The sequence below is a fragment of the Scleropages formosus genome, chromosome 4 (genome assembly GCF_900964775.1).
Source record: "Scleropages formosus chromosome 4, fSclFor1.1, whole genome shotgun sequence".
Classification (NCBI taxonomy): Eukaryota; Metazoa; Chordata; class Actinopteri; order Osteoglossiformes; family Osteoglossidae; genus Scleropages; species Scleropages formosus.
In genome coordinates, this window is record NC_041809.1 from 20,837,497 (window position 1) to 20,853,234 (window position 15,738).

The 15,738-nt window shown below is 37.9% G+C and overlaps 1 protein-coding gene across 1 annotated transcript in view; it reads right to left on the minus strand.

Annotated features, from left to right (window-relative positions):
- Positions 1-2,723: 2,723 nt before the first annotated feature.
- drd2b (dopamine receptor D2b) overlaps positions 2,724-15,738 on the minus strand; it is a 30,065-nt gene continuing 17,050 nt past the window's right edge. The window contains exons 2-8 of the mRNA XM_018755166.2: positions 11,399-11,720; positions 7,098-7,207; positions 5,901-6,037; positions 5,228-5,427; positions 4,397-4,489; positions 3,168-3,519; positions 2,724-2,920 (exon numbers count right to left, since the gene is read on the minus strand). Coding sequence (XP_018610682.2) covers positions 2,724-2,920; positions 3,168-3,519; positions 4,397-4,489; positions 5,228-5,427; positions 5,901-6,037; positions 7,098-7,207; positions 11,399-11,677 — 1,368 coding nt within the window. The 5' untranslated portion in view covers positions 11,678-11,720. The remainder of the gene's footprint in view (positions 2,921-3,167; positions 3,520-4,396; positions 4,490-5,227; positions 5,428-5,900; positions 6,038-7,097; positions 7,208-11,398; positions 11,721-15,738) is intronic.

The following is a 15,738-nucleotide window of genomic DNA, read 5'->3' on the forward strand; positions in this document are numbered from 1 at the left end:
CCACAGTACTTCATACTTCAACAGTTCAGCATAGGCACACTGTGGTTTTTCTGCCCAAGAACATAGCTTCTGCTTAAATGTACAACTCAAGTCTTCTTCTAAGCATGATACTTAGTTTTTTCAGTTTGAGTAGGAGTACTTTTACAATGGGCAGCTGGTAGAGTAGTTATTAGAGCTGTTGACTTTGAACCTAAAAGGTCACAGGTTCAGATCCTACGTACAGCTGCAGTACACTTGAACAAGGTACTTAAAAAGTACCTAAATACCCGAACTCCAGTAAAATTACTCAGCTGTATAAATAGGTAAGTCATTAATAAGTAGCTTAACATTGTTAGCTGCTTTGGAGAAAAGCATCGGTGTAGTTTATCATTAATGACAGTGACAAAGGAGCGCAGTGGAAAATTTTGTCAAGGTTCCAGCTTAATGTGAGGTTTGTGGCTCTTTCATGAAAACTAAGATCAGCTGAACTAACTGGATTGTACTTATTGAAAATTCCTACTTTTTTATCTTTTGTGACTAGCTAAGACAGTGTTCAGTCCTGGTCTTCACAGATCACTGTGTGTACTGGTGTTTCAAATAAGCCCATAATTTATCCTTCATTGAGCTGCTACTTTAACAAGATAACTCACTGACAGTTTCTATTGTTTTTTTCACATAACAATTATGATCAACCAGAAGGTGCTATTTTCCAGTAACATATTTTCAATTTAGCATTCATCCATTTTATGCAACTACTCCATTTTTTTTTCCCCTCTTCCCATCCAGAGTCTATCCTGGGAAGCATTGAATATAAGGAGAAGTCCACCCTTAAATGAAACACCAAGCAGATCACTGGTATATCACACACACAAGTATTCATACATTAATATATGCACATTATGGTAAATTTTGAGTCTTTGGAATGTAGGAGGAAATCAGAGCACATGTGAACACTAGAAGAACCTTCAAACTCCATGTAGACAGAGCTGCATTCAATTCCTGCCCTCTGGAGTAGGGAGGTACCAGTGTCATCTACAGTATGGCTTTGCATGCTGCCATTTATTTTTAGCATGTTTTTTTGACCATTCCTGAAACCCAAAATACAGTAGATTAAATTTCTACTGAATTAATTTTCAATTTGATCAAATTATTCAGGTAATCAAAGGCTAAGGCTGATGAGTTATGTAGCATCCTTGACCATAATTAACCAAAGTAATACTGTGTATTTTGTGAGTGCATATACTGGTTCACTGAATTCAGTGAACAGATTAGTTCAGGGTAATTAAGTCAGTTTCAACAAAAACCAGCACACAATGGGGTCTACCAGAACCAGGACTGGTGTAACCAGAAAACGTTAGCTGTTTTAACAAACAAAACCTGAAGTTTTACTTTTTCTATCATAAAAATCAAGTCACATCTGGCCTGAACTGTGCATGATTCCTGACAACCCTCATTTTGAAATATGTACACCGTTAAAATGTCTAGCGTACAGTTGTATATTGTAAAAGTGATGCACATTACATCCTTTTGAATCAAATACTTTTTTTACTACCTGATCAATGAATTTTTGTCCGTAAAGTTTTTAAATTACATATTCAGTTACATGCTTCTGTAGAGTTTATGTATTGTGTAAGTTAAATGCAAAGCTGTGTAAATGGTCTCCTCTTATTTATAATATTCCTAATTTCTTATCTGGAGCTACAAAGTTTGTTGTTTTACTATGAGATATTCCTGGATATGTGGAATTCATTTTACGTTTAAACAAATGTACTTCCTATTAGTTTCAGGGATAAATGCTTTTTTTACTGGATCAGAATCTTGTTAAAATTTCTAGAATTGGTTTACTGCATCTTTAAGCAATTAATGATGATTTCTCCTTTTGAATTTGCGAAAAACAACTTTGATATTTTATAATTGGCATCATCTACAGTGCAGTAGAAATGATCACATTCTCACATTACAGTATGCAAGATGAAACATTCTGCTGAAGTGTACATACTCATGACTTCATTAAATGTATAGAATATGGTTTGCAGAACAAGCAATGGTGAAATCATAGCACATGTACAGTATATGCTTAGGATTTATCCAAAATACAAATGCATGCATTTCAAATTTTTGTCATGGGCTTATTTTGCGATATTTACATTTAATGTTTCATTGCCGTTCACAGTAAAAAAAATTTAAGACGGAAAAAAGTGAGATCTACTTTTGTAAGGGACACATATTTCAGTGTAGCACTGCTGGATTCCCAGTGTACACATCCTTCTTTTTGTGCTTGTGCTTCCTATTGAACCCATTGATTTTTTCTTTTTATCAATACATGTATGCATTCATTTAATACTATAAGTAATGACCTACATAAACAGATCTCATTTCATAAAAGAACGTCCTGTCCAGAGCCACTCTACAGTATACTTCTCCAAGCTCATTGACCCCTGACAGTTGTGCTTTTAACAACATTATTATTCAATTTGGCCCTTGAAACCGGGACCCTATACACTATATTCACAAACCTTTATGGTCTTTGTCATTGAGTGAAATACAGTACAGTTTTGGGTTATTATAAATCCAGAGCAGTAGTTTTTTTTATTCAAAAGTGTTGGTAGATCAGAAGTCATCCTACACTTCTCTCTACTGCATTTTCTCCATTGAAGTCCCAAAGAACAAACTGAGAAGCAACTGGACTTCCCTTGTGTGGAGCGCTGGCCTCCTCCCTTGCTGCCGTCCATGTTGTAATGCCTTCAGCAGTGTAATATTTTAATGAAAGCCTTCCTGAACTCGATATTGAAAGTGGTGTATATAATTGGGTTCACGGCGCTGTTGACGTAGCCCAGCCATGTGAAGGCGTTGTACATCTCTGCTGGGACGCGGCAGTTAGTGCAGTGTGTGTTCAAAATGTGAGTAATGAAGAAGGGTAACCAGCAGATGATAAAAACCCCTGAAACAGAAAGACATTTCTGATACACTGTAGGAAAACAAAGAATTGCACTTAAATTGATAACTGCACTTCATTGTCCTGGATGCCTGTGTGTATGCAGATGTACATATAAGATACATCAGCATGCCTTTTCAGTGAGAAAGTTATGCCTGCATAAACGGAGTGCTTTATACGCAAGACACTATTATTCAAGCCTGGAATCTTGTTTATTTTCTGACAAAAGTGACATCAAATTCTTGAGGCTTACCTAAGACAATAGCCAACATTTGAGTGGCTTTCTTTTCCTTCTGCTGTGAGATCTTCCTCTTGCTCAGGGCCTTGACAGTGGTACGGGTCTTCCCACTAGGAAGTGCCTGGGTCTCAAAGGCCTTAGTGGCTCTGGGAACGAGAACATCCTTAGCGTGGCCATTCTTCTCACCGTTGAGCCGACTCTCAGCTGGGGAAGGGGGTGGGGAGCTCTGGCACTGGTTGGAAGGGGTGGGCATACAAAGCTGTTGGCTACCACCGGTGGGTGCCTGCTTCTTCTCTGGGGGGCTGGTGCTTGTCATCGGGTCCATTTCCATGTCAGCTGCAGGCTGGGCAGCCTCCTGGATTAGAATCTGAAGATGTGAGACATCCATGAGAACGGTCCTGAGACCATCAGTTCATTTTGAGTTGTCATAGCACTTTCATAAGTTTGTCCATTGTACGATTAGCCTCACAATAAAAGTGATGTATAGATTTCCACTTGAATATAAGATTTATACAAGTTTTTTCTAAAGTATGACACTTCTTTTTTTACCCCACTCATTCACAACTAACTCTGTGACCCAAAACTAATGATTAATTGAATAATTTTTCACTATTACAGATTTCATCAATGTGACTTCAGGTTGGGGTGCATAGATATATCTATGGTTAAAAAGAATACACTTTGACTGCCATTAAAGGAAGTTTTAATAGTTTCTGAAGCCTTAGTTTATTGACATCACAAAGTGGAAAAGTATTGCAGTTTAACATACAAGTCTTTTTAATTCTTATACCCACTTGATGTAGTTAGATTGCATGCTAATATGAGTTTCTACTTTGCTTTATGTAAATTTTCTCAGGGCTCATAACTGCATAGGAGGCTAAGATCTTCTTACAAAACCAGCATGATCCTTGAGTCAATCTTCATGAAGTCTTTATATGTTTTCCTTACAAGCTGTCATGATTTTTCTCTGCACCCAACACAATGTTAATATACTGCATTCAGCAACTGGGTAACAAAGTGTTGAAGGACTGAAAGACTTAGCAATAATTGTCCTGCAACTATAATGTTAAAATTTTACAGGAGGTCAATAATGGGTCAGCAGGTGCTGTACTATTGTACATAAGGAAATGGAAACGGTCTTTGAAGTTGAAAGTTTATATGAGTAAAACTAAGTTGCTTTGGGTGAGTAGCAAAAAATAAAGAAAAAGCATCCACTGAGGAAAAAACAATGGAATTCGAATTACCACTTTCTTTTTCTTAATAGAAAGGCCTCCATTGGACTTGACAATCATGGTACAGAGCTTCACATCCTCAGGGTGGGTGCACTTTTCCTGGAGCTGAAAACCAGAAACAGGACACAGAGGAGACACTCAATTTCAGGATTTAACCTTCAATGCATTTCAGTGTTAGTATTCTGTAGAAAGCCGGTAGGAGAAAAAAAAAAACATTTTCTGTTCTGAAACTCTATGAGATATGTGTTACTGTTCATTACTTAAATTTTGCTGGATTCAATGACTTTACAAAGTAAAAAGATATAAATGTTGGTACCATAAATTACAGTACTGCTGCTGATATTTAATTGCAAAAACATGATAATTTTTCCCATCAGTGGATCGTACTCTGAAATGAAGACCACTACTTTAAAATGCTAATGATGACAGCAAAATGCTGAGGTTTTCATTAGCCTTTAAAAACTGTGTCTTACTTTTGCTAAGTGCGGAACTTAACTGGAGACTTGCCTTGGTTCTGGTCTTGTGTGAAAGCATATTTTATCCCTCACAAATTAGATTCTCTCAGGTACTTAAAGACCCAGGCAGAAAAGGATTTTATTCTATTCAGTCTTGGAATGTCGACTAGTTACCATACATGATTAATGCACTTCTGCTTCTCAGTTCTTCCTCTGTAATGAAATACTAAATTTTCCTTTTCCTATCGCTTACTTGGTATCCACAAAAAGCACTCTTTCAGGAGGAGCTCTTTGGCTATACTCATCAATCTACACTGTGGCACTACAAGCAGAGACCATAGATAATTTGCTGTTCCAAATGGGTGAGCTGAGCCGCGTGCTCTCCGACCTTCACGGCAGCGCTGGCTTCTGCATCGGCCGCATGGGAGCTGCGCTTGGTGTTGACGCGTTTGCGCCGTTTCCGGAGCACCACGTAGATCTGCACGTATACCAGCAGTGTGATAATGAAGGGAACGTAGAAGGACACGATGGAGGAGTACACAACGAAGGCAGGGTTCGCAATCACACACTGGGCCTCGTCGCGAGTGGCTGCCAGGCAGTAGGGAAAGAACATTTTCTTACAAAACACACATAGTTTGCCTTCAGATTTCTGATTCTGTTCATATAGATTCATACGTTTATACGCAGCTTCAATAACTGTATAATTGCATAATAGGAAGTATAGGGAAATGAGCATGTGTTATACTGCTGAAAGTGTCATATAAAGCCATGCATTATGTCATGAGTGAATGACTGCAACTCTAAGTACAGAATTGTGATTTAAAAGAAGTTATAGGTAAATGCTTTCCAGAGGTCACATTTGGGTGTAGCTCTATGATGGATGTCAGCATGCAATTAAAATGGGGAAGACCATAAAGAGCAGAATTAAAGTGGGCATTAAAGTAAGTAAATGCCTCTTCTCCACTGCTGATCATGCGGTTTCTTGAAGCACCAAAGTGAATGTGCAGTAAGGGGTAAAGTCTTCAGAGCATCCCTGAAAGCCAGCAGAGGGATGCTGTTACCTGTGTTGTTCAGGCCAAACAACAGGGGGCAGGATATTGCAAAGGAGAGAACCCAGACCACAGAGATCATTACTGTGACCCGTCTCTTGGAGCTGTAGCGGGTGTTATACAATATAGGCATGGCGACAGCTGTATACCTGTGTGAGAGATTGAAGGGGACAAGAGAATAATACAGGGAGCAATTATTAGGGAAAAACATTATTTTAAGAGCAAGAAGTGGAGAGAGACTGGAGTGTTAGAAAATACCAATGGCTAAAACTGCTAACATTTTTTTGAAAATACAATTTTTTTTTCTTTTTTGCAGACCATTTTCAGAAGCGTATTATGTTTTAATTGATTTTTTTCTTGTGCTAATGTATGGGTTATTCAAAGGGCAGACTGAATAGTGACTTTAACTCTTGTATTAGTCACAGTGGCACTCTGCATCTTTAGTTGCTACAAATGAGTGTGAATATGATTTTTTTTGTGTGTCATATGATTGTAACTTAATAAAGAGGTAATGTGGAGTAGAGGAAAGTAGATGGGACGCAGGGGAAATGATTGACATTTCTGTTATTCAGCTCTTTAAGAAAAACTCTTTGCCTGAAGTCAATTTAGCAAATTGCTAGTTCTGGAAAATGCTGAAGTGTAAGAATACTAGCTATTTAATTGCCCTCAATAAAGAAGGTTATATCTTGTAAAACTTTCATAATGCTTCAGAAAGGTGTTGGGTGCCTTCTACTGCTGTCGTTCTGTCTAATGCTAAATTATGCTAAATTGTCTGTCGGACAAAATCTTAGGGTGTAACACATTCTGAGTGTAATTTATCATGTAAAAGTATAGTAGGTGTCTTACAATAAAATAAGCTTGTAAAACAATCATGTACTTCAAGTATGATCAATTGACAAAGTGTGGCTTCACTTGCAAGTAATGTGGATTTAAAGTACGGCACATTAACCATGCTCATTATCACAGACTCAGTTTTTTTTATCCAGAACATCTGAGAGTCATTTGAATCAGCCCTCTCTAGCACACAGGAAAGACTCACTGCAGAAATAATGCGGTTCTGATGTGTTGCTATTGATCAGAAGTGCCTTTGATTGGGACTGACATGGTTGATGCAAAGTTCTCTAGCATCTCTCAAGTGTGCAGTACCTAATACAAAACTTTTTATATTGCATGCTGTCTCAGATTGTGGAGCATGGTAGGGGGACCTACCTGTCAATACTAATGGCACACAGATTAAGGATGCTTGCAGTACACATCATGACATCCAGGGTGACAAATATGTCACAGTGTATTTTGCTGAAGCGCCACTCCCCGACCACCTAGGAAAGGCAGACATAATTATGTAGTATTAAGCAATGATTGATGGAAAGTGGCAGGCTTAGTAGTGATTTATAGCTGTTTGAAAGAATGGGCTGAGAAAAGAAAACAAAACAAAAACGCAATTTTTGGTTTCTTTGTGATTTGAGGTATTTATGTTAAGGGGGGATTTGGAGAATGATCAGTATCTTGTACATGTGAAATTTGTATGCAGTTCCCTCGTAAAATCAAGTCACAAAGATGTATAAAATTTCATCCTTAAAACTTTAAGGCCAATAAACAAAACTTTTTTTTCTCCCAGCTGAAGCTATAATGTCTATACAGCTAATGCCCGACCAAATTCTGTCAATCAAAGATAATGTTGTATGTGTGTAAATCTAAATATAAACTGACCTAAATGAAGCATGTAAGTCAGAGGCAATGTTACTTGCCCATAAATGAATAAATTGAGGATTTAAAAGTAAAACTGACTGGCACCCAAGGGATGGAGGAAGATTAAATCCGGGGAAAACAGAGCAGCTGAGAGAGACTTAGGCAAGAAAGGACCTGAAACATATGAACTTCTATTTAAAGTTTAATGAAACATACAAACATTTGATCTAGATTACAGCTACTTGCTCATTATATAAGCAAACTTGAAAAGATTTTACAATAAATATAAAACCAAATGTATTGAAGAGGAATAAAATATTTTTAAGTCTTAATCTTAAAGCTTTGCAAATTTGATAATGTCTAATGAATTCATATGTACCCTCAAAATTATACCTTATATTTGGGTTTTTAAACTGTATGATGCTGCCTTTTACAGTAATGGAGTTACGGACTTCAATAATGTACATATGATATAATAACAGGAAGCTGCATAGAATTTCATTTTCACGGCCTTTGTTTAAGGGATGCAGTTTTTATCACCTAATAATGTGGACAAGCCATCATTTTACATCACACCTACAGAACATCTCTAAAGCTGACAGACATGTGACAGGTTTTGCTGTGATTAGAACATCCATCTCAGTATGACAAAGTGTGTCTTCAGCTCACAAGCAAAATTGGGACTAGAAGTCCCGATTCGTCCGTAATGCCAAAATCGCAATTGGTAAAAGTTTAAATAATGCAGACGTCCCTCCACTTAAGCGATAGTTTGTTGTTTCAACATGATTACACAACAAATCATAGTTCCTCATGTTGTTGCTGATCACTGGAGCACCAGTCTTGAGCTGTAAACACCATAAACATTGTAGAAGCACAGGAAATGAAAACAGCCCACACTCATATTCTGCTTCTGTTATAAGTGGATTTTGCTGCCAACTAATGACAGCTCATGGAAACAGTTCCTTTTTGCGCCGCAATGGACAGAAAATTTAGAAAATAGATTGGTGAAGAAGATGCACTAAATGTGTAGACTGAAAAATGTTTGCATCTTCAAAAATGTGTAACATGTGGAACCAGCGTGCATGTGTTTGTATTGAATTATCTGAAATTAAAATTTATTAGGTGTATGCTTCGATGTGACAGTTTTGAACATTATGTTGGTATTGCTTGCTACAGTACTGTATGAATATGAATTTTGTCATATGTTATTTTTCATAACAGGTAGCCTGGTGCTTAGGCAGGAAAATTTTAATGATGCAATTGTTCTAATGAGGCAAGAGACACGGGGCTTTCAGAAAACAAAATTATTGTCCCTCATCCTACAGTTTAATCACAGTCTTCAAGTCACATCACTCTCAGCGCAGAACACTCTCAGCACTGATACTGTGGAAATTGTGCTTGACCCATACATTTCTTTATAGTCTGGATATCTTGGACTTTACCTGTGGATTCAGATTTTTGTAGTTGGTTACTCAGACTTCAGAATTTAATATCTTTTCATAAATTATGTACTGTACATTTCTATACTAAAAACTGAGTTTTTTTATGAGCTGTCATTTAAATTAGGAATTAAATATTTAATTATTTGAATTGCTTCATTACATATGTAGCCTTTAAGTCTCTTTGAAAACATTTGCTAAGCCTATAGATAATAATACATTTTAAATAAATGAAAGCAATGATACACAAACAGGTTGAAGGGTTAAGTGATTTGTGTATTGTGGGTCTTAATCCCTTAAATGCAGCACTGCATTAATCTTTGGTTTAATTAACAGCCGCCACTTCTAGATACTTAGACATCAGCTGTGCTTGATTAACGGATTTCCGTGCTGAGTATAGCACAGTGAAACAGTGACTGATGCTTCTTGATCGCTTCTTAATCAGGTGCATTTGTTCCCATATTACCACAGGACATAACAGAGATTACACCCTGTCAGGAGAAGTTGCAAGGCTTTCAATTTGGAGATTATATTGTAATCCATAGGCATGAATTATACTCCCTGCCTTGAAAGGCCCTATAGGCTCTGTGAGCTGTTTTGGTACTCTGGGGATGCTCTGCAGTCAGTCTGTGTGAAACGCTTTTCAAAGCATTTTCACCTTATAAAGTTACCACCTTTGTAATTCACACATTTCAGTTAAACCTTACTGCAACCTAAATGTGACCCCAATGTTAGATGGAGGACTTTTTTTTTTAGATGTTTGAAATTAACTACAGAAAGAAGACCACTAGCACTGTGTACAGTTTCATGGTTTCTTTAACAAAGAGGCATGATCAAAGGTGCTTGGAATAAGTGCTTAAAAATTCTGTGGTTAATCTCTGCATTTACATAAAAATGAAGTAAGGGGACAAATGACAGTGCACTGTGCAATGCTTCTGTAGTTCCTCCTTATTACATCTGACAGCAGAGCTACTGACATTCAGCAGGCTACAACTTCCTATCTGTATTTTCTTCATACGTGCAACGAAACGCTTCTTGCATGCATTGTTGTTTCTGTTTGAGGCAGATGACCACTTTTTTTATTCCTGTCAAAAGCAGATTATTATTTTCAGATGGTTTATTTTAGCAGGTGACACCATGATTTCAACCCCCAAGACACCAATCTTATTCAATATTTGTCCGTTACAAAAACTCTGTTTTTATTTCACAGCTTTAATACAGTTAATTGAATTCAACTTAACATCTTCAGACAAGTTCTTATTTTAAGCGTCCTCAGAAAATAAACTTTTGTAATCCAACCCAATGGGTTACACACATAAACACAGGTGTGATTTAAAAAAAATTACACGCAAATCACCGTCTTCGGAATCTGGGAACTGTGCTTCTGAAATAGCATCAACTGCACTGCTGCTGGATTGTGTTTTATTTATATCACTGGGTCACAATATTATGCTGTGAGAAAATGAGAACCCGAAATATGATATATTTTTGCGCAAGGTGTGTGTGTTTAGTTGAATGAATGAAAGCGTAAACACAAGTGGTAGATGCAAACAGAAGTGGGCACGTTACCATCACTCTGCTTAACCCTGAGTTGAAATGGTTAGGGACCATTAGCCAAAACTCCACTGTGCCAAAGCCCAAATAAACAACTGGGAACGGATCAGTCTCACATGCAGGGTCCCAGTCTCTCTTTGCCCTGTAGTATGAAGCCTGAGCATTTTGATTACACAGGAACATGCCCATTGTTGTATTGTTCTTCAGCTTACCTTGACAAATAGCTTACTTTGTTGGTTCTAATTCCTGATCTTGCTTGCGGCACAGACCTTTACACTAACAGAACTAAGGTTTTCTTTCCTCAATTCATTTCAAGTGAATTCAAAGAAGTATAAAGACAAAAGACCCTATAAATTTTAAGAATAAATTTTAAAAGCATAAGGTAATAGCTCTGAATTTTCCTTGGCTGTAGAAATGTATAATGTTGAGAAGCAATTGGGATGCCTTATTCTACTCTGGGTTTCAATCTAATATCAGGGCAATACATATACAGCACTGGTTGCACAGTTTCAGTGTGAAAGTAATAATCTTTCAAGAATCTCTTTACTCGAATCACTGCACATATATCTTAAGGCACTTGTTATAGGAAAATTAAAAAATTCAATAACAAATGGTTATGACATTTCTTTTAACAATCAGATTAAGGGAAGTTAAAAATATTTTCTCATATGTATTAAGTTTTATACTTGTCAAGGTAGCACAGAAGCCACTTATTTTTCATCAAATAAATCTTGCATAAGTAACTAATGGGTGAAGATTATGAAACAGCTAATGAACCTTGACCATGTGTGCTTAGTGTGTTATCATGTATTCTTTGCAGTAGCTCACCTCCAGATAGACCACCCAGGGCATGACAAGTGTGGCCACCAGCAGATCTGCCACAGCCAAGCTCACAATAAGGTAGTTGGTGGTGGTCTGCAGGGCCTTTTCCCTGGATACAGCCATGCAAACCAACACGTTTCCAAAGACGATAACAAAGATGAGCAGCGTGAGTAGCATAGCGTAGTAGTTGTACGGATGCCTTGGCTCACATTCTGTGTTGTTGAGCCCATTTGTCCTGTTGCCATAGTAGGAGTCATTGTAGGTGTACTCTGTGAGGAAATCCATGAGCAGTGAGTCTTAGGCTGAAGCCAGAGAAGGAGCCTGATACCTGACAAATGGAAAAAGACAACATGTCACAAATGAGCCATTCTACTTCTGTCCACCTCCAAATGACTCAACTCCAGTTGCAAGTGTTAAAATTCCATGACATGGTACTCAGGTTTTTATATATTTCAAAATAACATTCTTCTTACATTTCATACTCTGTCCTCATACTGTCAAATAAATAGGATTTTCTTTGTTAGCCAAGATATCACATAAGAGGATAATTTCTGTCTGGGACAGCTTATGGTTTGGTTTGGGCAAAGCTGATGGATTTGTTTACCGATTTCTTGACAGTGAAGCTAATTATTTTTACTTCAGTTCTACTGGATATGTTATACATCCCGATTAAATATGAGAAATTATTATTGATCTTCCTACATTTGCGCACGGTGGCTATATCAAGAAAAAATGGATACATGCTCTTACTAATAGTAGGACTGAAAATTCTAACATTTATACTTATAGATAATACACTGTATTAGCTGAATATGGACGAGGGCTGAATTTAAGCAAAAACATGAATATGCAAAAACATTAACTCCGTAGGTCAAAGAGAACATGCCCTCATTTCAAATCACAGCAAATCAGTAGGTTAAAGGAAGAAAGGTAAATGCTAACACTGAACAGGAGTTGGTAAGCTTTTATTGTCTGTCACACTGTGTTAAACTCCATACAAACACCACAGAACAAACAAGTGCATGTTCACATGTTATACAATATACTGGAATAAGTCCTTATATTAAATCTTCACATTTTCATCATGATGGCACCAGTGTGTAGAAGTTGTTCTGAAATGTGTGGCTCTGTTCTGCCCCGAGCCTGTTTTAGAGTCCATTGGTTTCACTGTAACTGCACACCACTCTCCTCTCCTTTCCTTTTGCTGAGAGAATATTGAATTCTCAGCCATTGCGACAGGGAGCTGCTGTCCTATTGAGCTGAGATTTACAAGGCAAATTGGTGTGATTTTTATCTTCCTAATCTTACCACTTAAAATGAGAAATGTAAGACTGTTTAACATCAGCTTAAATGTCCGACAAAGCGTTTGGGTCAATAGTAAATTTGTTTTCAATATCTGTAGGCAAATTGGACTTCTGCAGAATCTTTCCTGCCTCTGGCTAACACCTTATCACCTTAATTCCTGCCCATTGTTAGATTAAGATGTCTGGTTGCCCCCCCCAGCCCACGCACAACATCGATACCCTGCTAATGACTGGGAAAGAGGCAGTGTTACTTTTAAGTAGTAGTGGTACTAAATTTATCATTTTTTAAAACAAATGCTTTGCTTGGCAAACAAAAAACAGGAGAAAAAATTCTAAGATTTTTTTCTATGCAGTTATAAAAGATACATATTTATAAATACTGTATATATAAAGAATAAAAATTACAGAGACTTGGAGTTAAAGAAACAAGGATTCTATTCAATTGTCAATTTTTTGAGCAGCATGGTGGCGCAGAGGGTAATGTCACCTCACAGTGCCTTGGCTATAAGATGGAATGTAGGTTTACATTTGTTCATTTAGCAGACCCTTTTCTTCAAAGTGATGTACATCTCACAGAAAATACAATGTGTGCATTACCTTAGGTGAAAGAAACATAGCTGCAGATGTATGATCCTTAAGTTCAGTTAGCTTCCTTCCTTCACCATATGCACTGACGTCACAAGTAGCTGGACAAAACTTTACCAGAATATCTCTGATTCCTAATCACCTTCATAGTAGTGTTTTTTTGAGATACAAATAAACGTTTACGTTACATTGCAGAAGTGGCTCTATAAAGGACTGATCCGAGCATGATCATGAACATGCATACCTTACGGGCATGAACATTTATACCTTACATAAACTAAGAGATCATGGGCGAAATGAGTCCGGGAGAGGTGAGTTTTAAGACCCTTTTTCAAATGTGGACAAAGATTCAGCAGTTCTGAGTGAGAGGGGGAGGCCGTTCCACCACAATGGAGCCAGAACCGAGAACCTCCGTGCTTTACCTTTTGTGCGTGAGACCACCTAGCAGGCAGATGCGGAAGAGCGTAGCAGTCTGGCTAGCGTTTAGCAACAGATCAAGTCCTTTAGATAGCTCGGAGCAGTTCCATTGATGCGTTTGTAGACCATAACCAGGGTCTTAAATTTGATCTGGGCAGTTATAGGAAGCCAGTGCCGAGAAACGAGTAGAGGAGATACATGGGAATGCTTTGGCAAGTCAAATGCAACTCGGGCAGCAGCGTTCAGTATCAGCTGTAGAGGTTTAATAGCAGTAGCATGAAGGCCAGACGGGAGAGAGTTGCAGTAGTCCCGAAAGGATGTTACAATGAGCTGGACAAGTAGTTGCGCAGTCAGTTGTGAGTTAAGGACGGCTCCTGCGGATGTTATGCAGGATGTATCTACAGGTCTGGGTTTTGGCTTCAGTGTCCTGAGAGGAAGATACACTTGACTCAATCATCGCTCCCAGACTCTTAGCCGAGGAGGTAGGCAAAATAAGTAAGTTGTCCAGTTTGATGAAGAGATCATGACAGGAAGACAAGCCAGCTGGGAGGTGTAGGATCTCTGTTTTGGAGAAGTTGAGTTGTAGGTGGTGATCAGACATCCATGCAGAGATGTCCGACAGGCAGGCAGTGATGCACGCAGAAATGTCTGATGCTCTAGGTGGAAAGGAGAGGAAGAGCTGGATATCATCAGTGTAGCAGTGGTATTTCAATCCATGGGAGGAAATAACAGGGCCGAGGGAGGAGGTGTAGATCGAGAAGACGACCCAGTACCAAGCCCTGCAAGACACCAGTTGAGAGAGGCAGAGGATAAGAACGGGAGCCCCCGTCAGACCACTTAATAGGATCTGTCAGATAGGTAGGACTCAAACCATCTTAGTGCTGTTCCTTTCATCCCAAGCTGACTAAGAGAGCGTAGAATCTGGTGAATGACAGTGTCGAATGCTGCAGACAGGTCAAGGAGGAATAGGTTTGATCCCTATTCACCCTGTGTTGACTTTGCATGTTCTGTGGGTTTCCTCCAGATCCTTGGGTTTCCTTCCACTGTACAAAGAGGTGTTTCAGGTGAACTGGTAACTCTTGTCTGTAAGGTGTGTATATGTGTGACTTCGGAAGTGGCCTATGCTGATCTGATGAAAACCTGCAGTGGATGATTGACTATTGTTAAAGAGTGAGCACCAATTTTCTACATGTATTTTAATCCAATCTAAGATGATTGCATAATGAAAAACTAATTTTTATATGTAAACTAGTGGCCACAACATATTTAGTGATGATGTAGATTTATGATGCATATAATTGATCAATTTCAGCTAAATCTAGAATACGGTGTAAACTTTATCATTCGTATCTAAATATTTTAGAGGTTACTATAACTTCATGGTTCCAGCTGGACCTAGTGTACAAACAATTTTGTGCTATGAAATTTTATGCTGCTCAGAATCTAAATAATGATATATATATAATGCTCAAAACCACCACACCAATGACATTTACATTTAAAGGTTTATTTTGCAGAATAACAAACCGAGAGGAAGTGACTGACTTTGAAACTGACCTATTTCCAATGTACTTAAGCAGTATCTTCTCAAGGTAAAGATTGTGGACAATTTTAATTTTTTAACATGAAATGCTTAGATTTTCGTACAATGGGGGGGTGGCTAAATCAAGTAACTAAAAAAAACTTCATTCATAACTTGAACAAAAACAAGTGTGTGGTGCAGAAATTTGCTTCCTTAAAACAGTTGGGTTTGATAAATTCCAGTAGCTTCCATTTTCACTTAGTTTAGATCTTTTTTTTTTTTTTTTTTTAAAGTAAAGATGAACTATTGCCTTGCTCATTCATCTTTCCTATTTTTCTGTCTATGGGTTTCAAATGAACTTACACTCCTTTGATTTTACCAGTTTTTTTTTGTAAAGTTTTCTGGAACCTTGGAAAATGTCATATTAATGAAAATCCCTGAGTGAAGTACAATAAATGAAGGTTCGTTCTGTAAAATCACGGTTTCATCCCAGATGGGTTTCCTTCCAAATCTGTCCT